Genomic DNA, 24,044 nt, shown 5'->3' on the forward strand with positions numbered 1-24,044 from the left:
CCGCTTCATAGAGAAACAAAAAAGATGTCCAAATTACTTGGGTGCTGCTATTTTTATACCCAGTTGTATAATAGAATAGATTGGTATTGAAAATGAGCGAAATCGGATGATAACCACGCCCAATTTTTACATATATAACATTTTGGAAAACAGAAAAAACCTGATTATTTAGTAAATAATACACCCTGAATGTTGAAATTTGACGTGTGGACTGATATTGAGACTTTTGATAAAAATTTGAAAAAAAAAATTTTAAAATGGGCGTGGCACCGCCCACTTGTGATAAAATCAATTTTACAAATATTATTAAACATAAATCAAAAATCTTTAAACCTATCATAACAAAATTCAGCAGAGACGTTACCTTTACTATAAGGAATGCTTTGAAGAAAAATTAACGAAATCGGTTAAGGACCACGCCCACTTTTATATATACGATTTTTAAAAGGGTCGTGGACGAATAAAATAAGCAATATATTTGCAAAAGAGAGCTTTATATTAATGGTATTTCATTTCCCAAGTGGATTTATAAGAATAAATAGGAAAAACTTCAAATTTTAAAAAATGGGCGTTGCACCGCCCCTTTTACGACTAAGCAATATTTCTAGAAAAAATGGACGAGATCGGTTAAAGACCACGCCCACTTTTATATAAAAGCTTTTTAAAGGGATCGTAGACGAAAATAATAAGCTATATCTTAGCGAAAAAGAGCTTTGTATCAATAGAATTTTACTTTCTGAATTGAATTATAACATTAAATTGGAAAACACTAGAATTGTTTAAGATGGGTGTGGCACCGCCCCTTTTTTCTAAGCAATTTTCAATGTTTTGGGATCCATAACTCGAAGAAAAATTTACATATCGTAACAAAATTGGGTATACATATTTTCCTTATAACTAGCACGAAATATTTATAGTAAAAATGGATAAGATTGGTTACGGACCACCCACCTCTATATAAATGACTTTAAAAAGGGTCGTAGGCAAAAATAATAAGTTAAATCTTAGCGAAAAATAATTTTAGCCTAATCTTATTTTGTGCCACTATAACAAGAAATGGGAAAGAATTCAAATCTTGAAAAATGGGCGTGGCACTGCCCCTTCCTTACAATGCATTTCCCAATGTTTCTGGAGCCATAACTCGACGAAAAATTTGGTGCACATGTATGTCTTTTAACAGCAAATATTTTCAGTAAAATGGACTACTTAAATGGGTTAAATCGTCTTCTTTTATATAAAAGATTTTGTAAAATTGCGTAGATGCAGGTAATAAGCTATTTTTAGTAAAAGTTGGAAAATTTCGTTAATAACCTTGCACTTTTTTTGTAATAACGCTCTTTAGTACAATGGCACTTGTGTGTTTATGTTTATTGTTGTGTCATATCTTTATTTTAAAATAAGCAGTAGGGAAATCCACATATCTGAAGAAAAATTTGCATTATTACCCGCTCAAGGTCCATTGGTGTTAGCCATTCGAATAAAATACTGAAGTCATCGATCTACCTGATCTGATCAAATTAATTTTACACACGTTTCTCTATGAAATTCCTTGAAAAAATAATGACGAATTCTGTATTTATTAGAAACAAAAGCATGCTAAACAAAACTATTAAAGCAAATTTCCCGCTAAAATCAAAATAAAATAATAATAAAGACCGCTGCATTATCGACAGCAAAGGCATCTTCACCAATCGAGCAATTTAAATTCCAAACACACACAAATAATAGTAAAATGTTCATGAATCTAATAACTACATACATACATATGTAGATGTTTATTTAACAAAATAAATAGCGTAAACAAATAAATATCTGAAATTTATACTAAAAGTTCATGCAATAGTTAAACAAAATTTGTAAATTAACACATTTAATCGAAGAGTACGACAGGAGAAAATGGTATTAGAAATTTTACAATAATTACAGTGTTGATTGTTAAAAGCAAGAATGGCCGAAAATGAATATCTTTTATGTTTCTTTTGTTTTTTTTTTCTTAGGAATATGTAATGCAAATTATCGCTCTGTGAGTATCGCGTATCCGATTTTATTGAAGACATCTTTTCCGCTACTTTTTCTAGCTTGGAGTAAGCAGAACTTACTCCGCGGGTGTTCAAGCCAATGTTAGGCCAAATATTTGTGGGGGGGGGGGGGGGGGTGGGCTCTCGCCAGGAGTAGTACACTGGCTTTATGAGATGGTTGACAAACCGGTTCTGCTCTATGGGGTGCTGGTCTGGTGGAAAGCACTGGACACGGCGAGCACCTCCAAAATGTTAGTGTCAGTGCAACGGACGGCGATGATCGGCGCTCTCAGAACAACACCTACCTTGGCACTGACTGTCATGCTGAACATACATCCAATAGATATTGCAGGAAAGCCAGCCGCGGCCCGGTCATTGGTCAGGCTTCGTGATATGGGCTATGGGCTTTCTGAATTCGGACACGCTAGCCTTCCTACTATGTTCGACTTCATCCCGGACTGGACGGACTATTGTATGCCGATAACTGCTCTCTCTATAACCTTCACCCCACTCATTCCCCCGAGAGAGGAGTGGGAAAGAGGATTCATCTGGGGTAGGGGACCGGTTAACTTGTTCACGGATGGGTCGAAGTTGGACGGAAATGTTGGAGGGGGGGGGGGGTCTTTTGTCAAGAGGTAAATGTAAGCCGCAAGTTTAAGTTGGCTGATCACAGCAGTGAATTCTAAGCGGAGGTTGCTGCGGTGGTTAAAATGCTACCCAGTGTTACTACGGTTAGGGAATTCAACATCTACCCTGATAGCCAAGCGGCTATCAAGGCCTTGAGTTCAACTACAGTGACATCGAGAGTGGTCTAGGAGTGCCTGACCTCGCTTACGATTGCATCGAACTATTTTATAATTAAGATATTCTGGGTCCCGGGTCATAGTGATATCCCGGGAAACTGTCAAGCGGATCTCTTAGCCCGCATCGGTATAATTGAACAGGATGAAGATGGCTGTATGGATGTCGGGATTCCGCTGGCCACCTATGGTTTGCTCCTCCATAGCTGGGCCTCGAGTCAGCTCAGCAAACGTTGAGCGAACACCACCTCTTGCAGGGTAGCAAGATCTTTCTGGCCGAAAGTGGATGACAGGAGGTCTACCGAAGTACTTGGATTCACTAAGGCTCACCTATCAATGATCATTAGCGTTTTGACAGGGCACTTTCCCATGGGTATCCATGCGGTACGTCTCAATACACTGCCCAGCTTTTGCTAGAACAAGGCGAAGGTTACTTCGGTCGCGACTCGCTTGGATCTCCCGAGGATTTATCCAAGGTTGAGATTAGTAAGGGGCAACAGGGGTGACCCCTCGGTAAACACGCCTAGTGTATTTCTCATCTCATCATTGGGGTTCAAATGGGTTCATCATCATCCCCGGGATTTTCATCGCTCTCTCCATCTAAGAGCATATATAAGTGTACCCACCTTAATCTAATCTCTCTCTAGTCATCGGTTACCAGATCTCCAGTTTCGCTTTTACAGGAGTCTGTCTGTCGCCGAATTTTTGTACAGCTTTTACGGGCGCTATTTCTGGGAGCTAGCAGCTCAAGCTTCTCGCATTCAGGCCTTTATGCCTCTGCTTTCTTCTTCCTGTAAAGTCGTTTCGCTTCCCTTTTCATCTGGCGGTAGCAATCGCACACTTTTCTTGTGGCGTTCGCTCTTAATGTAGCCCTGTAGGCAGCGTTCTGTTTTTGGTTGCAATGCGGCATCTTTACCGTGCTAGTTATTTTTCCCTGGTCTCCGGTAACCAACTGTTGCGATTGCGTCCTTTCGGAGTCTAACTGTCCTTGTGTTTTTGTTTTAAAGATTAGCCGCGCAAAGGCAGTTGGGTATATCTGGTTACATGTGTATTTTTATGCTTAAATCTGCTGCTGGATTTGACTTTGTCTTGCGCACCGGCGAAGTCGATCAATCTCATTCTGTTAGGGAAAGTTTCATTGTGGAAGCTAACTTCTCCGATTTTGGGACCAAAAACACCTTTGCCTGCCATGGCGCTTAAGTCGCCAAGCATAACTTTTGTATCTTGGTGGGGCAGCTCTCATATGTGCGTTATAGGGGCTGATAGGATATGTCCTTCATCGCATCTTCCGTCGGTTATTAGAATAGCGGCGAACTGTTCGTTCATATGCGTGAACGATAGTTAGTTTAGGTTAAACTGACCGGTTCATGAGGACCTCACATAGACTGAATGAGTCCGTAGTGTTACCAGACGTTTTTGTAACCACCAAACTGAAAACCCCTATCAAAGTTATAAGATTACTGCTTCCTCTTGGCAAATACTAGACGCATTCTATTACCTATGCCACTTGCTGCTTCTAGATCTGCAGCCGTATCACACCCAATAGCTGCAGTCTTCGACGTGCTCGATCGTTTCCTCCTCCAACACAGACTTTCCGCATACGAACGACAATACTTGGCGGCAAAGTCTCTCTCCCATCACGAATCCAACACCGAAAGTGCGCTTATTTGCATTGCCACTATAGTAAATGTCACAGCTTTTAATTGTCTCTTTTTCTTGTTTCGTTTCTCGCATATCTTAGATGGCGGTGATGTCAACTTTTGACTTAGCGACGACACAAACCAGCCGGGCATCAATCCTTTTAAGGGAACGGACATTCCAGGTGCATGCCCTCAAACTATAGTCTTTTAAACGTTTACAATGGTCGTCATCAGTTTTTTTTAGCGCAGGCTTTTTGTTAGTTTTCATTGGAGGTTGGTTTTCCATGGCTGGTCCCAAGCTCAATCATCAAACCCAGATATGTACTCCTATGCCACATTTTGACATACTGAACTCACTACTTTGCCAGGCTTATGCTAAATAGAGGCCTAAATTTGTAAAAATAAAAGTTTGGCCAACTTCCCATCTTCCCTCGTGTTACCGCTGACCATATTTATTTTTTGTTTGTTTATATTTCCAAATTTATCCAGTGTAAACAAATAATTTATAGTTTTTGCTTTTGATTTCGTCTATTTTTAGTGGGTTTGTTGACTTTCTGCCAAAATGGTATTTTTCACATTTTCCTGAAAAGTTTTGCTAAAATCTGTTAATTAATGAGTTTTACGTAAAAAATTATCATTTTTTGTTTGCTTATTTCAAATCGCATTTTTAAAAGCTATTTGTTTTTACAATGAATGTGCGTGCATTAGAGTGGTCTTCAAAAACATTGGTACACATAAAAAGTGGTCTGGACTTTTAACCATGGTACATGGCTATTATTAGTAGGATTATTTTCTAATAAACAGTATTCGAATAAACTAATAATAATACTTCTCATTTCAAATAGTTCGAAAAGAAGATTACTATTCGAGTAATACCTTACCATTCGAATGTCTTATTATTTAAATAACTCGATTCGATTTCGAATAATGATTTGCAAAAATTCCCACTTATTAGGGTTCTTAAAAATTTTCGAATAATTCGATTAATCGAGTATTCCATCTTAGTTTTTGTAGGTTTATTAATCGAATTTCACTACTCGTATAACTGATTTATTTAGATTATTCGAACGATCATAACAATTGAGTTCTTTAACGATTATTCAACGAACTTCGATTTACTTTGAAGTATTCATACAAAAAAATTACGTATACGCCATGTATGTATCACATATTTCTTCGTTGTTAATTTGATCGATCAGTAGATATTGTGACGAATATTAGCATCGCTAAGCGATACTACCATCACTGATCCGGTACTAAGCAGCAACACGTATGTACGTAAACAAATCAATCATCATCTGCACACATACATACATGGCAACGGAGAGATACTCATAAACACATGTAACCATCAGCCGAAGTAGTACTCACATATATAGACGCATATGGCTACAAACTACAAATATACATGTGGATGGCTAGTACACAAGCATGAAGTTCACGGAATTACTAGACCTTAGTAGAAATAAGCGAATGAAGTAACGGAGAGTATAAAAGCAGCACAAGCTGAGTAGTCAGTAATCAGTTTTGATTTAAGCACGCTATTGGTTGTGAAGTATAAGTGTTATTGTGAAGTACTCTCAAAGTAGTCTAACAAAGACCATTGTGGATTATTGAATATTGGAGTTATTTATTCAACAGTTTAGCGATACGACCGTTAGCAGAAGGGTTGGAATAAGCGGAATTTCCCTAAATTCGTTACAATATTGATGTCTGGTATATAGTATCTGTCAAAAACGTTGTTATCAATATTTTGGCAACAAAGTCAAAAATTGTTTACAGTTTTTGGGAACTTATTTGTAGTCATCGCAAATATCTTTAGCTTTAATAAAATCATAAAAAATTTTTTTTTTAAATTAAACGGTTTTATTGAAAAGAATACTTACATTACGTAATAATAATAATAAAAGCTAGAAAATAATTAGGTAGGTCCTAGGTACTAGTCATCACACTCCTCATCAATCTAGGGCGTTGATCAGACAATTAAATAAAAACACTGGGCGCGTGAAATTTTTAAAAATTTGAGGCGTAGCATAACCTGATTAATGTTCAGTTGGTCTTACTAATTACTATCAATAGAAATTTGACGCGTCCAACGCTTTTATTTAATTGTCTGATCAACGCCCTAGATTGATGAGGAGTGCGATGACTAGTACCTACGACCTACCTAATTATTTTCTAGCTTTTAGTAGTATTATTACTTAATGTAAGTATTGTTTTCAATAAAACCGCTTAACTTAAAAATTCTTTTTTAATTATTTATTTTCAAGTTTTTAGTCTTTATTTAATTACCTATTATTTCTCATTTTATTTTGTGACTCATTATTACAAGGAGTCTTTCCTGACAATTTGTTACAATCTAAGTCCTCAATACATAATCCTTCCAAAGACTTTACTCGACTCCGCGCCACGTATGCTTGTCCCTCCTCGAACTCCAAAATATTTTGATGTCACTTCTACCGGACTATATGTAATATTTTTTCCAAATATGAGCCAAATCGCACCACAAATACGATTTATTTGAATATCTCGATACCTGCACCACCTAGCGGTGATTTTTTTCATAGGCCGCTTTCTATTCATGTATGTATTATGTGTTCCAAATATGAACCAAATCTGACCACAAATACGATTTTTTTAAATATTTCGATCCATGCGCCACCTATCGGAGTTTTTTCTTATTATTGCATTGTCATCGGGTTCTGAACTATATTCCAAGTTTCAAGATTGTGGCTTATCGGGAAGTTACTTAAATTTCAATTACAAAATTCGTGCCAGCCAGCCAACCAACCAACCAGCCAGCATGTCAAGTCAAGCTAAATAAAACCGTTTAAAAATTGACGGGATCGGTGGAGGCGTGGTCCTTCTACTACTTCTATATAAAAGATGTTTTAAAGGTGGTAGACTAGAATAATAAGCCTTATATTAGCAAAAATAGGTTTGGATTTATGTTTTTTGTAAGAGGAAATTGGGAAACATATTTTTTTAATAGGAGGTGCCACGCCACTATTCCTATCAATCATTACACAACATTTCTAGAGCCTCAAAAAATAAATTCCCCGTAACAAAATTCGAAAAAGTAATTTATCTGAAAAGAAATTAAAACTCACGTTGAGTATATAACGTTCGGTTACACCCGAATTTAGACACCCCTACTTGTCAAAACCTAGAAATAGTTTCATGGCTTGTATATTTAAACATGAAGAAGCGAACCGGTCGAATCATTCGAACTCGGAGAACATTATCAATTTTCTTTTCGTGAACTCTCTAACATTTAAATTTGTTCGTGCATATATTTCTTTCTTGCATTTTATTGGTTTATTAAAAGTGTTATAAAAATGAAATGTATTAAAGTATTAAAATTTTGCTAAAACCATTTCATATGTCTACTACATAAAAAGTTTTGTTTTTGCGTATGCCGGAAGAGGGTTAATGTAAAGTGTGTCTATGTCAACTTTTTTTCCTGCTAGCGCTAATATATCACAGATATTGATTAGCCCATTTGCACCGTTTTAATTTTTATTGTTTTTTATTATTAATGTTTAAAATTTTGTGTGTTTATTGTTTACAAATTGAACCATATATTAAACAAGCAACCATATAAATTAGGTAATTTTCATGTAGGCTCATACATATCTTTTTAATATCCAAGAAAACGTTGGTGACATATGAAGGGTAATCCCGAATAATATTGTAAGTGGCAATCAGAATTTTTAAGGAAAGCAATAAAAACCAATTGACTATTCCTCTCGAAAAAAATATTTTTTCTCAGAGATTGCATGACTATTATTTAAATCTGTTGAGGTTGATCGACTTCACCGCGATTCGAAATATGGTATAGTTTTCGAGCATAAAACTATAAACCCATTTGCCCGTTTTCTGCTCAAAGAACGCGAAATACAAAGCGATCGCATCGATCGATGGCAGGCAAAGAACCAGTGTTCCAGATGTGCGTAATTTATGAGGATCAAATATCGATTTTGTAGCCAAATACACACATGGCGAAAGAATATTTTTTGTTTTACTAGCAAGCTACACCCAGAAAAATAACATTGGTTAAATCTAACAATTTCCGTGGTTAATTTTACTACAATGGAAATTGTTGTTGAAAAATGCTCAGCTAACAGCAAACGTTGGTCAAATTAACAATTTTTTTTCGGTTAGTGCATACTCTGTATAATTTGTTGTTGTAATTTAAACAATTTTATCTTGTTATATTAACTATTAGAAAAAGTTAAATTTTTATTTACATTTTATTGTTTTTTTCTTACCAATAAATATAGTAGAACTAACCAATTCACAAATTGTTGCTTTCTTCGCTTACTATTTCGTCTGTAAAATTAACCGACGTAAGTCGTATTTTTTTCCAATGTTATTTTGTTAGTGTGATTTAACTGCTCTTATTTGGTTAATTTTACTATGAAATTGTTTATTTCAAAAAATCGTTAAACCAACAATAAACCTTGGTTAATTATACCAGTACCAATCGGTTAAAATATTTCTCCCTGAAATTGTTGTTGTTGAAGCCGACGCTCATTGCAATCAGTTTGTTGAAAACTTTGAGGAAGCCCGTCGTGTATGAGTATTGTGTGCAAAATTACAAAAATAGAAAAGAATATTTTAGAATCTTCTGAAAAGGACCGACTAGAATCTTTTTTAGAAACTTGGGGATTCAGCGACATTTTACAAAATTTACAAGGTAAGTTTATTAATAATTAGTTTTGTAAATTAACAAATATGCTGCTGAAACTGCGTCATGCAACCATTCCGTTATTTGGCTTTGGTTGTGTTGTTGCTTTTATTGCTCACATAAAAAGTGTGGAAATAATTACATGCATCGATTGTAGTTTGTAAAAGAAATAATTAAAACTTATTAAATGTGTAATATTTTCACGAATTGTAGATTAATCTATTACACTTAACGGGCTAAGATATTTGGAAGAGCAGGACTTGACATACTTATTCCGGGAACGTAAATTAGGAGAAAAAGTGGAGTTTCGTTTCAAGCTTCAGCAATGGAAAATCGCAAATGTAAGTACAAACATAAAATTAGAATTTTATTTGGTAAACAAAATAAAACTTTTTTATTTGAGGGATATGCTGATGTTAAAGCCTGCGATACAATGTGTGTTGCTACGACTTTCCTGGAATTGAAAATTCACCATATCTAAACTGCAGCCAATCAACAAGCACTTCTTCAAAAGTTATCAACCACCTCTTTAAGGAAAATTGAGTCATAGGTGTTTTAAACACATTCTATCCTCAAAATTCAAGCCATTTTTTAAAATATGTTTTGCAAAAAGGTTCATGCAAACGGTATGTAATCTTCGTAAAGACTGTTATGGATAATTAAAAATACGCTTTAAAAGATTTTACTACGCTGTATATATTTTTTTTTAGAAGTTAAGTATGTTTACTTTTTCTGGAGAAAATTTAATGTATATTTATTCATACTATATGAACCTATTTATTAATATAAAGTTCTCTGAGAGATTTCTGAATAAATAAAATTTAGGTATGAAACTGAAAACTTGTGATTAAAACGATGTTAAAAAAAAGAATGCTTGAAGAGGTTTAGAATAGATTCTGGTTTAACCTTATTTTTGGTTTTTTTTTTAAACTGAACGTACACATATTCATTTATGTTTAAAACGTTATCTAAAAGACTGTTATGGATAACTTAAGAAGAGCGGAAAAGGCTTGAACATTGTAACTTTTTGTGAATTATTTTTATTATGGTGCGGCTACCGTGGTGTGATGGTAGCGTGCTCCGCCTATCACACCGTATGCCCTGGGTTCAACTCCCGGGCAAAGTAACATCAAAATTTTAGAAATAAGGTTTTTCAATTAGAAGAAAATTTTTCTAAGCGGGGTCGCCCCTCGGCAGTGTCTGGCAAGCGCTCCGAGTGTATTTCTGCCATGAAAAGCTCTCAGTGAAAACTCATCTGCCTTGCAGATGCCGTTCGGAGTCGGCATAAAACATGTAGGTCCCGTCCGGCCAATTTGTAGGGAAAAATCAAGAGGAGCACGACGCAAATTGGAAGAGAAGCTCGGCCTTAGATCTCTTCGGAGGTTATCGCGCCTTACATTTATTTATTTTTTTTAAATAAGTTTTCGTGAATAAAATATAAATTTTATGTTTTAATCTTTACAACGTTGATATTTAAATTGAAGTAGATATGTAACCACAAAGATTTTAATGTTATTTTAACTATTCTACAAAAATTTTATTGTATCTAAAGTTGTGGTAGTACTAAACCATTAAAATTGTTATCACAGAATTTATATTGTAGGACTACAATATAAATAGTACTATGACAATTTTCACCGTTTAGTACCATGTACCACAATTTTTGTAACAATACAATTTTTATAGTAAATTAACAGTAAAAATAGTTAATTCTACAGATTTTGTGGTTATATTACAATTTTTACACTACTTTTTACCAACTTTTGTGGTTAGATGGAAATAACTATTAATATAAGTTAATTTTACAAATTTTTATAGGTTGCAGCCATACGAACCTACTTTTATGGTTAGGTCAACCAACTTCACATGGTAAAATATCAACCGTTTCTTTTTGGTAAAATTAACAATTTTTAACCACGACTTCAGTAAAGGTTTTTAACTATTTTCTATTGGTTGATTTCACCCATATTTATAGGTTGGAGCCGTTTTAACATAGTTTTTCGGTTAGTTTTACCAATAAAATTTTTTGAGTGTATTCCGTACTTTTTAGTGTTATTCGATCATTCTCAACCATTTTTTTTTTATTATTTGGCAATTTCACAAGTTTTCGTCCGAGAAGTGCAGGATTAGAGCTAATAATTGACGGACAGGGCGACCACATAGATAATTAAAAATTGTCTTTTTGTAATTTAAATATTTGCAATTGTTGCAAATACTAATTTACTGTGTTGTTTTGGCAAATTTTGGCTATCGCTGCTGAAAGTATTTTAAGCATATTCGAAATTTTTAAATGCGTTGCCAAAAATCCGTGTACCACCAGAGAGTGTTGTTAATAATTAGCGAAAATAGATTAAAATGTTGCACATACAAATGTATGTATATTAGACGCCAGTATGTAGAGTCTATACTGCTAAAATACTTATGGCGTTTTCTTTTCTGAAAATAGTGTCGCCCTGTTGGTTTTTCCCAGCTTTCTTGTGAGTTTGTTTGTTCTTCTTTTCACAAAATATTTTCCACCGAATAAGAAAAAGGGTCTCATTAACTACGAAGAGGAGCCAGTTTGCATCGTGGCAGGTGACTAGATCAAAAGATAGAAGTTAAGAGTGCAACATGAGGGCAACATTTTTTACAGAAAAGAAAACGTTATTAACAAAGAAATATGTAGTTCGCAATATATGTACATATAAGGGGGATTCGCTTTGTCTTGTAAACGGTGCGCGGATGGCACGGAATGCACGGATTGTAAAGTCACAACTACAAAACACACATAAATATATATATGCAATCGGTGCAATTTATAGTTTGCTCGATCCTATGTATTAATGTGGGTCGATTTGTATGGACGAAAGTTAACCGATATCACGCCATCGATTTTTCGATAGGATTTGGGCTCAGGAAAAAAAGTTACACTACGCATACCCAAAAAAATAATTTTCAAGCCTGCGAAGTTTAATTTTGTTACCTTTTTCGACTTTGATTTTTAAGGTTTTTTTCATGATTATTTATATATATATATTTTTTTTCATGTTTATTAATTTATATATATATTTTTTTTAAACTGCTATTGACAACGTTTTTAGCGGACATTTTTGGGTCGGACAGGGAATACATGAAAATTTTACAATTAAATGAAAATTTTTTAGTAGGTCATGAAAAAAGCCTTAAAAATCAAAGTCGAAAAAAGTAAAAAAAAAAAATGAAATTTCACAGGCTCGAAAATGATTTTTTTTGGGTATGCGTAGTGTAACTTTTTTTCCTGAGCCCAAATCCTATCGAAAAATCGATGGCGCGATATCGGTTAAAAAATCGACCCAGTCTACTATGCATATTGTTGTGCTTAAACGGTTTTACTCGCACTCCTATTATTTCGCTCACAAATATGTTGAGCAATTATTTTTATAATTTATTATTTATTTTGTTATTTTATGTACAAATTTCTTCTTAGTCTTGCATATTCTCTCGAATAAATAAACAATCCCTGCAGCTGGTGTCTTGTAAGACAAAGTGAGTTTCCCTATAGTACTTCAATTGTTGTCGAGGCCTCTTAGTAGTGACACGACTAACTGTGCTGTAGATCTGGATTTCGATTCGATTTTTAATCGATTTAATCGATCTTTTCGATCGAGAGAATCGATTTTTTAGCCTTCGAAGTTTTGATAATCTTACAGTTATAGTAGGTACAATTTAATATTGAATAATCAAAATGGTCAGAAAATATATTTATTTTAATTTTTTATAAAATTTATTTTCACTGGCTCATATTCATAGTCAAAATAAAATAGATTCGACTTTATTTATTACCACACACCATGACTATGCGCCATTGTGTTGGTAACTTCGATTAGCGCTCAACCGCCTAGACGGTTTTGGCGTTGCATTACAAATCACGCCAGCATTCCTGTTTCAACATAACTGAGACCAAGGGAGATAAAGTCTTCTTACTGGAGGTCTCCCCCTTCGTCTGCTTCAAAATACGGGTGCCGATATGTATACTATCTGTGCCAGAGCGTCTTTGTGCATTCCCACATCATGACATAGCGGTTGGCATCACGGTGAGATCCATAAATCGTCGCCAGGACTTTTCTCTAGTGCATAGGGCCATCCCATTGTCTCTCGACACGGTTCATGATTCCGATCCATACATTAGAAGAGATACGATGAGAGATTTATAGAGCGTTAATGACAAGAGTTTATCTCTGTTTGATTTCTAAGCTAGCTTTGCAGAGAAGGCAGAATTTACCGAAGAAATTTCTGCGTACAAAATGGAATATCCTAAACAAAAATTGTTAATGCTCCTTGGTACCCGAGGTTTGTTTCTCTACTACTGATATTTCAGTATCAAATACACTAATAATCCCACTTCGATGGGAGGACCAAGCGGAGAACCAGGTCGTACCCCTTGATTTGCGAGTTAGCGCCATTTAACGATAGAGGAAGAAACTGTCGAAAGGTGAAAACCGTGTAAACTATTAAGCGGCAATCAATTTTTTTCGACTCGATTTAATCGATTAAATCGATTTTTGTTTGAGAATCGAAACAAACAAATTGATTTTTCAAAAAATCGAATCGAATCCAGCTCTACTGTGCTGGGAATTTTGTTGTTAATATAAGTGCTATGACGCTTATGTGTTCAATTCAGTGTTGAAACTACCTTCTTACGAGTACAACTATAGTCTATAGCCTGAAATTTTGGAAGAGGTTAAAAACTGAGCCCGTATTACGTGTGACTATTAAGGGGTTCTTCTGTTCGGTTGTCAAACAAATTCTGGTAACACTATGGACACATTCAATATATGTGAGGTCTTTATTGACCGGCGAGGTCAACCTATCCTAACCTAGTTCGCACATGCCATTAATCCGATTCACCCTTTCAGAGCTATGGTGATTTGAAACATTGTGAATGATAACTATGTGTGATATCTTATCTGTCGACTGCCTGACAGGATGTTCAATATGGCTACTTTCACGGATCATAACACGTAATACGGGCCCTGTTTAATGTTTAGCCATATGAAGAGATTTCCCCTTTGACACTATAAGACCTGCGGCATTTTAAACCTTCAAAATTGGCGCAACAGCTGATCGCTCAAAATAAGCACACACGCACTAACATCACTATTAAGAAAATCTTTAAAAGAAATCAAGTTAAATTTTTAAATAGACATAAACTGTAATAATTTTGGAATATATAGCATTTGGGAGACCTTATTTGCAGTAATTAATTGGAAATGTTTGCTTACATTCAAGTATTTAGTTATTTTTTTTACATTTATCTTTAATATTGATATTGTCACGGATATTAGCATCCCTAAGCTATACCATCACTAAGGCGATGCTAAGCGATGTTCACGTCAATAATCAAATCATGTATACACATATATAAGGCAGCCGAGAGATGTCACACACAGATGCATTTACTTATACGCCTATGTGTGTGCGAGAGACTGTAAACTACAAACTCACATACATCTGAGAGACGCTGAAAAGTAGAAAATTGTAAACAAGTAGAAACTATATGAGAACTATAAACACTCGAAATAGTTGGTAAGTTCTGGAAATAGAAGAGCCTAGATGTATGCAGCGTAAACTATAAAAGCGGCACAAGCGAGTAAAATGTAATTCAGTTTGAGTTGAGCAATCAATCAGTTATTGATTAAGCACGCGATCTGGCGGCCAATATTAGAGTTTAATTTGAGTTATCAATCAGTTTGGTTATTAAGCCAGCGAGTAGCAAAGTATAAGTGTTATTGTGAAGTACTTTAATAAAGGCCATTTTTCCATTATTCAATATTGGAGTTATTTATTCAACAGTTTAGTGATTCGAACTTAGCAGAGGATTGCAAATAAGAGGATTTGCAGGAAATTCGTTACAATTGGTGTCAGAAGAGGAATTGTTGAATAAATTCCGAAGATTGGGAATACAACTTGGACATGGCAAAGTTCAGTGAATTGAAGATCCAGCAACTGAAAAAGGAGTTGGAGAACCGTGGATTAAATACAACCGGCAATAAGATCGAACTTCAAGCACGGCTACGAGAGGTAATGGAGTCGCAAGGAATTGATGTGGACGAGTTTGTCTTTTATCCTGATGGGGACGAAACAACAACAAAAATTGAAGAGAAAAACGAAACATCGCAGACAGTTACAAACACAGACTTGAACATGATATTGGCTGCAATATCGGCACAAATGTCCGAAATGTCATCACAAATATCCACCAACATGTCATCCCAACTGGAAGAACAAAATACAAATATAACATCCCAACTGGAGTCACAGAAGACATATATGGCATCCCAACTGGAATCACAGGAGGCACGTATTTCAGAAATGACGTCGCAAGTGTCATCTCAACTGGAAGACCAAAAGACATATATGGCATCTCAATTGGAAGCGCAAGAGGCACGTATATCTGAAATGTCGGCAGAAATTTTGGAACAGGTATCATCAAAACTGGAAGTGCAGGATGCAAAAATGGCTCAATTTCAGGCAGAAGTAAATGATTTAAAAGGTCGTATGGAGCAGTTACAACTAAATCGCCCAGCTGTTTCAGCGAGTAATCCAAAGGTAAAGACACCATCCTTTGACGGTTCTGTTCCTTTTCAGGTCTTTAAGCTACAGTTTGAGAAGACCGCAGCAGTGAACCAATGGAATGCTGAAGATAAAGTTGCAGCTCTGTTCGTGGCACTGAAAGGGCCTGCCGCGGAAATCTTACAGACCATCCCAGAGTACGAGCGGAACCATTACGAAACATTGATGAGCGCTTTAGAGAGACGTTACGGAAGCGAGCATAGAAAACAGATATTCCAAATTGAGTTGCAAAACCGCTACCAAAAAGCAAATGAGACATTGCAGGAGTTTGCTTCAGATATTGAAAGATTGGCTCATCTTGCAAATGCGGACGCACCCGTGGAATACACTGAAAGGGTAAAAATTCAGAGTTTCATAAATGGCATACGGGACGTGGAAACGAAGCGAGCCACATACGCGAACCCAAAGCCAACATTCGCAGAAACGGTGTCACAAGCTCTGATTCAGGAAACGGCGTCGCTTCTGTGTAAGCCAGTTTTCAACGCACGCCGTGTGGAAGTAGAAAGGCCAGAGTGGGTAGACGCAATATTGGAGGCACTGAAAGGATCGCAAAAGCGAAGTGAAAAAGTTATCAAATGCTTCAAATGCGGGAAGTCCGGTCACATATCACGTCATGGCGATCTTGGTCTTAATAGTTCCAACAATGTGGGTGGCCGTAAACGCAAAGCTGGAGGAGATGAGCAAGAGCGAGTAAGAGGTAGAGAGCTAGATCCAGATATTGAATGCCCTGTGATATCTGTGTCGCAAATTGGTAGAAAATCGAGCAGTCTTACCGTCAGAGGGAATGTGGATGGCAAAGAACGAGTACTGACTGTAGATACGGGCGCATCTCATTCCTTGATCCGATCTGACTTGGTCAACAGGAGAGTAAAACCGTTACCTGGAGCAAAGTTGCGTACGGTCACTGGCGAGTATAACCAAGTTCAGGGAGAAGTGATATGTGAAGTATTGATTGGGAAGGTCATGGTTCTACACCAATTTGTTGTGGCGGAGATTGTTGATGAAGTTATATTGGGAGTGGATTTCTTGGTTGACCATGACATCAAGATCGATATGCAGAGAAGGGTGATGTGTTATGAGAACCAAGATGTGCCACTTAACTTTAGTTTGGAAAAAGGGTTCAGCAGTAATCGGGTACTGGTGGAGAAGACTCGACGAAGGCCACGAAATTCAAAGGTAAAGGTTGATGGAACAAATGGGCCAAACAAATTAAAACCGAAGGTACCTGTGAGAGAAACACTGGCATTGAAAAGCCCTAACGGACGTACTGAAACGAAGAAGGAATGCAAGGGTGGTTTCAAGCCAAGGCACACTACTGTTGTGAAGCGTCGGAACGATACTGATTATGCAAAGGAAATCCGTCCAGCGCAAGCTCTGCGATGTAGTTCTTCATTGGTCAAGCAACAGAGTGCGAGGGAACGATCCAGGATAATGAGTAGTAAGATGAAACACAGGTACGACAAGGAAAATAATTCGAAAGGTTTATTGGCGGGAGATTTGGTACTGTTATACAACCCTCACCGGCGGAAAGGTGTTCCATCCAAATTTCGGTGCAGTTGGGAAGGCCCGTACAAGGTTGTGAAGAAGATCAGTGATACCATCTACCGCATACAAAGCATTGAGAAACCACGGAGTAGAAGAGTGGTACATTTGGCGATGCTATCAGCGTTTAGATCGAGAGATTTGTCTGATCGGGACGATCAGACTTAGGTGGAGGGCAGTGTCACGGATATTAGCATCCCTAAGCTATACCATCACTAAGGCGATGCTAAGCGATGTTCACGTCAATAATCAAATCATGTATACACATATATAAGGCAGCCGAGAGATGTCACACACAGATGCATTTACTTATACGCCTATGTGTGTGCGAGAGACTGTAAACTACAAACTCACATACATCTGAGAGACGCTGAAAAGTAGAAAATTGTAAACAAGTAGAAACTATATGAGAACTATAAACACTCGAAATAGTTGGTAAGTTCTGGAAATAGAAGAGCCTAGATGTATGCAGCGTAAACTATAAAAGCGGCACAAGCGAGTAAAATGTAATTCAGTTTGAGTTGAGCAATCAATCAGTTATTGATTAAGCACGCGATCTGGCGGCCAATATTAGAGTTTAATTTGAGTTATCAATCAGTTTGGTTATTAAGCCAGCGAGTAGCAAAGTATAAGTGTTATTGTGAAGTACTTTAATAAAGGCCATTTTTCCATTATTCAATATTGGAGTTATTTATTCAACAGTTTAGTGATTCGAACTTAGCAGAGGATTGCAAATAAGAGGATTTGCAGGAAATTCGTTACAATATAAAGATTGAAGGCATATTGACGCAATGCAAGCCCGCTCTTCCTGCTGTTCTTAATTCCACTCCATTCGACTGCCTTCTTTTACTGCTTTCCACTCTATTCGCAACATAACCTCAATTTATGCTGCCAAACTATATAGGAAACAATGCCACTGTAAAGTTTTGTTTTGTTTGTTACTCGGTGGAATCATAAAGTGAGACAGAAAGTGCTAGCACTGCTGAGTTATATTGTTCAGAAGATTTCTCTCAGTGAGCAGGTGTGAGAGCCGAGTGGAAAAATCATCAGCTGTTTACTGTGAGTAAATTTTCGGTAACAGACCTTAATTGTGTCACTGTTTGCACTTTATTCGTTGAAGAAAAGCGTTCACGTATCTTAGATGCTACAAGGTTAGTATCCGGGCTGATACATATTTGGACCTTGTAGGGTTTGCACATTCACAACACTGTAGCAGGCACAGTGTCGATAACTTTGTTTTCATGTTCTTTGTTCAGAGACAACCAAATATCTTCGGGTATCTTTTTAAACTAGAACATTTTAATATCGATATCCACATTTCGAGTCACGGCAAAGTCGATCAACCTCGACGCATGGAGTTGAGTACCACGTCTTACACCCAGATTGCTTACGTTGCCTAAAGTGCACGAACGTGGACGTAAGCGTCGGAATTGCCTAGTGGCACAGCGACACTATATTACACTCAAGTTCGTTCGGTAATATTTGGAAATAAACGTTTTTGAAATTTCGAATGATCCATGTACATCGCCATGTGTGTTTCTATTATAATTATCTTGCTCAATATACCTTATTTTCTCTTATATGTTATCAATCCAATAATGTTTAATTGCATTCAATATTTATTTCTCTTTTTATTTCAGATGCTGGGAACAGCATTGTTGGGGAAGCGTACGACAAAGGTAAGTTGCATTAATTATTATTATCTAATATTTTACTTAAACAAATATAGATGAATTACTTAAACTTATACTTATTAAAAAAATGTAATTTAAATTCTTTGCTTACAGCCTGTGAAAAAGAAGCCCTTCAGCGAGGAAGAATTAAGAGGTGAGTAATATTACTTTTCTCAAAAACGTATGAGTAAATTTATGGCCACCGTAACGCGCACAAGAGCTTACTCACTAACAAATATTATAAAATCGACTGCTGAGTGGTTCGGTTAGGCTAGGTTCAATTGGCCTGTCAATAAAAACCTCACATAGACAGATTGTGTCTATAGTGTTACCAGAATTTCTTTATCGACCAAACTAGATGCCATGACTTATGTATTGTAACGAATTTTTAGGGATTCTGATTATTATGCACCTTCTGTTAACGTTCGAATCGCTGAACTTTCGAATAAATAACTCCAATAGGAAAAATGGTCTTTATAATCACAATTATCGCGTACTTCACTAATAGTGTATTTAAATTAAACTGAATGCTGATTCCTCAGCTTGCATTGCTTTTATACTCTCCGTTACCTCGTTCCCACATTTCTCCAAAGGTTTAGATGCTTCAGGAACATGCCTTCTAGAACAGTTGTATCTCATACTTGGTTATCTAGCTATACATATTTATAGCTGTAGTTTTTTTTCTTCTAGCTATGTGCGTGTATGTGTGAGTAACAACTTCTGCTCTTAGCTGCCGGCTACATATATGTATGTGAAATATTTTCTTTGCTGTCAGCTTTAATGCTTACATGTACATAAGTGTGGCTGCTTGCTTTATTATTGTTGTAGATTTATTGAGGGGCAGCATAGTGATGTATAGAACGGCTAATATTCGCCACAGCATATTATATAATAACTCTGTCCGAATACTAAAAGTATTCGAGGACCTAGCTTAACAGCTAACTCGAGATTTGACACGTCTGCTGTTCCTGGTAGCTGGGCTTTGGCATGACGAGCGCATGATACGAACACAGGACGTGCTCAACCGTTTCTTCCTGCAGCTCCCACTTCCTACATCTGCTGTTACTGACGAGGCCCAACTTATAAGTATGTGACGACAGAAGGCCGTCTCATTCTTTAGGCAAATTTGTGAGTCGTAAGATTTGCACTGCTGAGTGGAATATCATCCTATCCCGTTTCAAAAACGCCCTATCTCAAGAACAAATTTGAATAAAGCCCTATTTCAGCATTTGTTTCACAAACACGCTATCTCCGAATTCGATTGAAAAACACCTTATATAAGATTTTGTTTAAAAAATGCCCTGTCTGAGCTCAAATTCAATACATTTTGAAATAAGATGGGGCGTTTATGAAAATACTTCTAAGATAGGGCGTTATTCAAATGTTTTCTGAGACAGGGCGTGCATTTTCGAAACGGCAGCCGATATAGGATGATATTTCACTCTGCAGTCGATATGTAATAAAAAATAACAGCAGGGCTGAGAGGAAATAAGGGAGCATGAAGAAGATGAGCCTGAGAGGCAGATGGATTGATAGAGAAAGCCGGAAACATATCTGTCGGGTTTGATCATATGGCTGTTTCATATTATCTAAATGTTTCCATGGTGAGCCAGAGTTGTTTAAAATAAGGTTCTGGTAAGTCACATATTTCATTTTTGACTTCAAAGAAGCTCTGATTTTTTAATCATCGTTTCTGTAAAACCTCTGCCACTTTATATATTTCGCCAGCCACATTTTTCTGCTTAATGAGCCACCCTTTTAACGGTTCGTCTACATAGATAAATGTTGTGTCGCGGGACCGTGTACCGCCAATCCCTAGTGTTCTTATTACAAGCCTCCCAGATACACATTGGCAGTTTCATGACATTGTTCCAGATCGTCAATCATCTCAATGACGTCAAAAGTCTGTTTCCATATTCCTTAGCTGTGGACAATGGGATGCTCCGAAGCTATAGCCATTCCCATTCAGGAAAAGGAAATACAGACCACACGCGTTGTTTTCCTGCACGTTACTTCATATCAGATATACATACTACATTTTGGAATATCGTTTATTTATTTATTTTAAAACAAATATTAGAAAAACACTCATCCGTGGCGTCAATACAGCTGGGTGCCCTCAATAGGATTCAAGGAGTTGATAAGCGCAATACAAAGCTTTACAGCTTCAAAGCTTCCGCAACCCAATTGTCAACCTCACCTACGCGAGGGGAATCCTGTTACACATATGAATGTAGTATACACATATTTAGAAGGCGAGGCTCTGGCGGCCCTAAATTTCTCATGGACCTAGGGGTTTGGGGGGGCGATGGCCTAGAAGGTTGAATGTGGTTATAGTTGATAATACAACTATATATTTTTAAAATTTTATTTATTTTAATTTTAAAATATTAATATTGAAAATTTATAAATACACTGACATTAAAATTTTCTTTTTGAAATAATATTCAAACATTAAGTAATTCAATAAAGTAGATAACTCCACATTTACTAGGGGGAGTAGATGTAGGGTTATTTATATAATTGTAATAAATATTCTTTGTTATATTTAAAATTTTTTATTATTAAATTGTTTCTTGTTTATTATCAAAAAAATGAAAATATTTGAAGTCATCAAAAATATCTTAAAAAAAAATTAAAGAGAAAATTATTATTTTCTATAGTGGTCGTATTAACCGTTCCCGAGATGGTCGGGCTAGTACCTTAATGGTGCTTTGTTACCGGAACGTCCCGGATCTATATCCGGCAAAGGACCATCAACATCGATAACACTCCCCAAACCCTTCGGGGAGTGTCTTTGTCGTTAATACAACAACAACAACATGTTGCCCTCACTCTCAACGCATGGTTCTAACGCTCTGAAATATACTGTTTACCACCAGACACTGCAAAATTGTTCGAATATGCGACTGTAAATTGGTAAATTCGAGGGAATACCAACAAGCTTCAGTGAGGACCACGGCGACGACCTCATTATGCACAACACAGTGGAGTGTCAGTGTATATCCTTCCCTCCAAGCATTGTCTAGATGCCTTCTTGTCTGTTTGAAAATCTGTCAACCAGCAATTAGATGATCTCTCACGCCGACGATGTGATGGTTGGTGGAGCATATCGACTATAATTTGTTTAAACTTTATATAGAGTGCTGAATAAAAAATCGTAAGTTGTTCGGGTTCTTCTTGTAGCTTCAAATTCACACCTGGGCGGTTTAGAGGGAGTGATACTTACAAATACGAAGCATAGATATAAGCACTGTAAATAAAAAGTTATAACAATCATCATATAAGTCATTTCTAATTGCTGTTTTTATGCACGGGTCCCTTTTTTGCTCTTATTTGGAATACAAATCTATAAATAAAGTTTTGGTTGTAAAAATGGAGATTCGGGCTATTAGCGAGCTTTATTATAATTTATATTTTATTAAAAAAAATGTTAAAAATAAACGATTGTGAGCACACAAAGAAATTATTTCTACTATGGCACAATTGTGAATATTTGCACTGCATTACCGGCAGTTGCTACCATACGCTAGATGGCAGCGCAAGCTGTAATTAATTGATAGAACATCTGATGTCTGTTGATATTTGATAAGAGGCTGTTGGTTGCGCAAGATGCGCACGGATCCGGCTCGTTACACTAAATACAAAATAATATTTGTATTTTTTCATTTTCAACAAACGTATTTACTGTTCTAAATTTAGGGAATATTTCTTATATTAGCGACATAAATAAATTAGGGTAATTCACTCTACATACACCTCTAGCTATTTTTAAATAGATATTTATTAGGCAATCTCGCGGTCATCTATTTGCGCAAACATAAGAGGAGAACAAGAAAGGAAGTCTAAGTTCGAGTTTTACCGAACATTATATACCCAGCTGTATAAAAAACAATTGGTTAACTTGTGATCGAGTAGAGGTAGTTGCCAACCGATTTACTTCACTTTTGTAAAAAATACGCTTCATAAAAGCATGTGAGCTCGCTTTCGAAAAAATTAGAACTTGATTTGATTTTCCCAAATAAATTTTTATGAATTCGTTTGAAGATATATGGATGTTTCCACCAATTTATCCGACCATGCGTATATCAGCTTCAGGATCGTCTTCAATAGTGTAGAGAAGGGAGGAACCTTTAGAAACCCTAGGTCAACGAACGGTACCAAATTCCAGAAGCATTCAGAAACAAAATTGGGACAACCCAAAGAGGTTGCCAGAGGACTAGAGGAATCGAATGACTTCCTATCAAAGGCGCTTATGACTGCGTACAACAGAGCTTGTCCCCAAAGAAGATTCAGCAAAGTAAAGCAAAGTCGCCATGGCGGAGGAAGAAGCTGAGTCTTCTTTGAAGACAGGTGAAAGAAATATATACACTGAAAGAAATGGTGCTAGTAAAATCAACAAATCGGTTCTGTTGTTCTTGAATTAACGGAGATTCAGTGAAATTGATCGAATTATGGTTAATTCGACCGAGTTCGAAGCGAACAAATTAGTTTAGTCATTTCAACAGAAGAGAAATTGTCGCTCTTAAGTTAACAAAATTCTGTAAAATTGACAGATTCCTAATAAATCTAACTAATTTTTTTGTTAACACAACTGATCTCACTGGTCATTTCAACAGCGATCAACAGTCAATACATGAGCAAATTTCAAAGAGAATTTTACGATCACTGCGCTCTGTACTTTGTACTTATGTATGTGCACATATTACACGTATGTATATGGCGGCCGCCGTGGTGTGATAGTAGCGTGCTCCGCCTACCACACCGAAGACCCTGGGTTCACACCCCGGGCAAAGCAACATAAAAATTTTAAAAATAAGATTTTTCAATTAGAAGAAAATTTTCCTAAGCGGGGTCGCACCTCGGCACTGTTCGGCAAGCACTTCGACTGTATTTCTGCCACGAAAAGATCTCAGTGAAAACTCATCTACCTTGCAAATGCCGCAACATAAGTGCTTTCGTACAAAGCTGTCGCAACAACTTTTTTTGTTCATTTGACTACTAAAACGGTCAATTACGAATAAACGATTTGTGCGCAGTTGATTCAACATTTTGTTGCGATGGATAAAAATTGACAGAAATTTCGGTTG

General features: G+C 36.5%; 1 protein-coding gene across 5 annotated transcripts in view; it reads left to right on the plus strand.

Annotated features, from left to right (window-relative positions):
- Window positions 1-24,044, plus strand: part of Eip63F-1 (Ecdysone-induced protein 63F 1) — a 368,174-nt gene that overhangs the window by 53,171 nt on the left and 290,959 nt on the right. For all 5 annotated transcript variants that reach the window (XM_067788282.1, XM_067788279.1, XM_067788283.1 and 2 more), the window contains 2 exons: window positions 18,922-18,960; window positions 19,069-19,108. In XM_067788282.1, coding sequence (XP_067644383.1) covers window positions 18,922-18,960; window positions 19,069-19,108 — 79 coding nt within the window. The remainder of the gene's footprint in view (window positions 1-18,921; window positions 18,961-19,068; window positions 19,109-24,044) is intronic.

Source organism: Eurosta solidaginis, chromosome 5 (assembly GCF_040869045.1).
Source record: "Eurosta solidaginis isolate ZX-2024a chromosome 5, ASM4086904v1, whole genome shotgun sequence".
NCBI classification, from domain to species: Eukaryota; Metazoa; Arthropoda; class Insecta; order Diptera; family Tephritidae; genus Eurosta; species Eurosta solidaginis.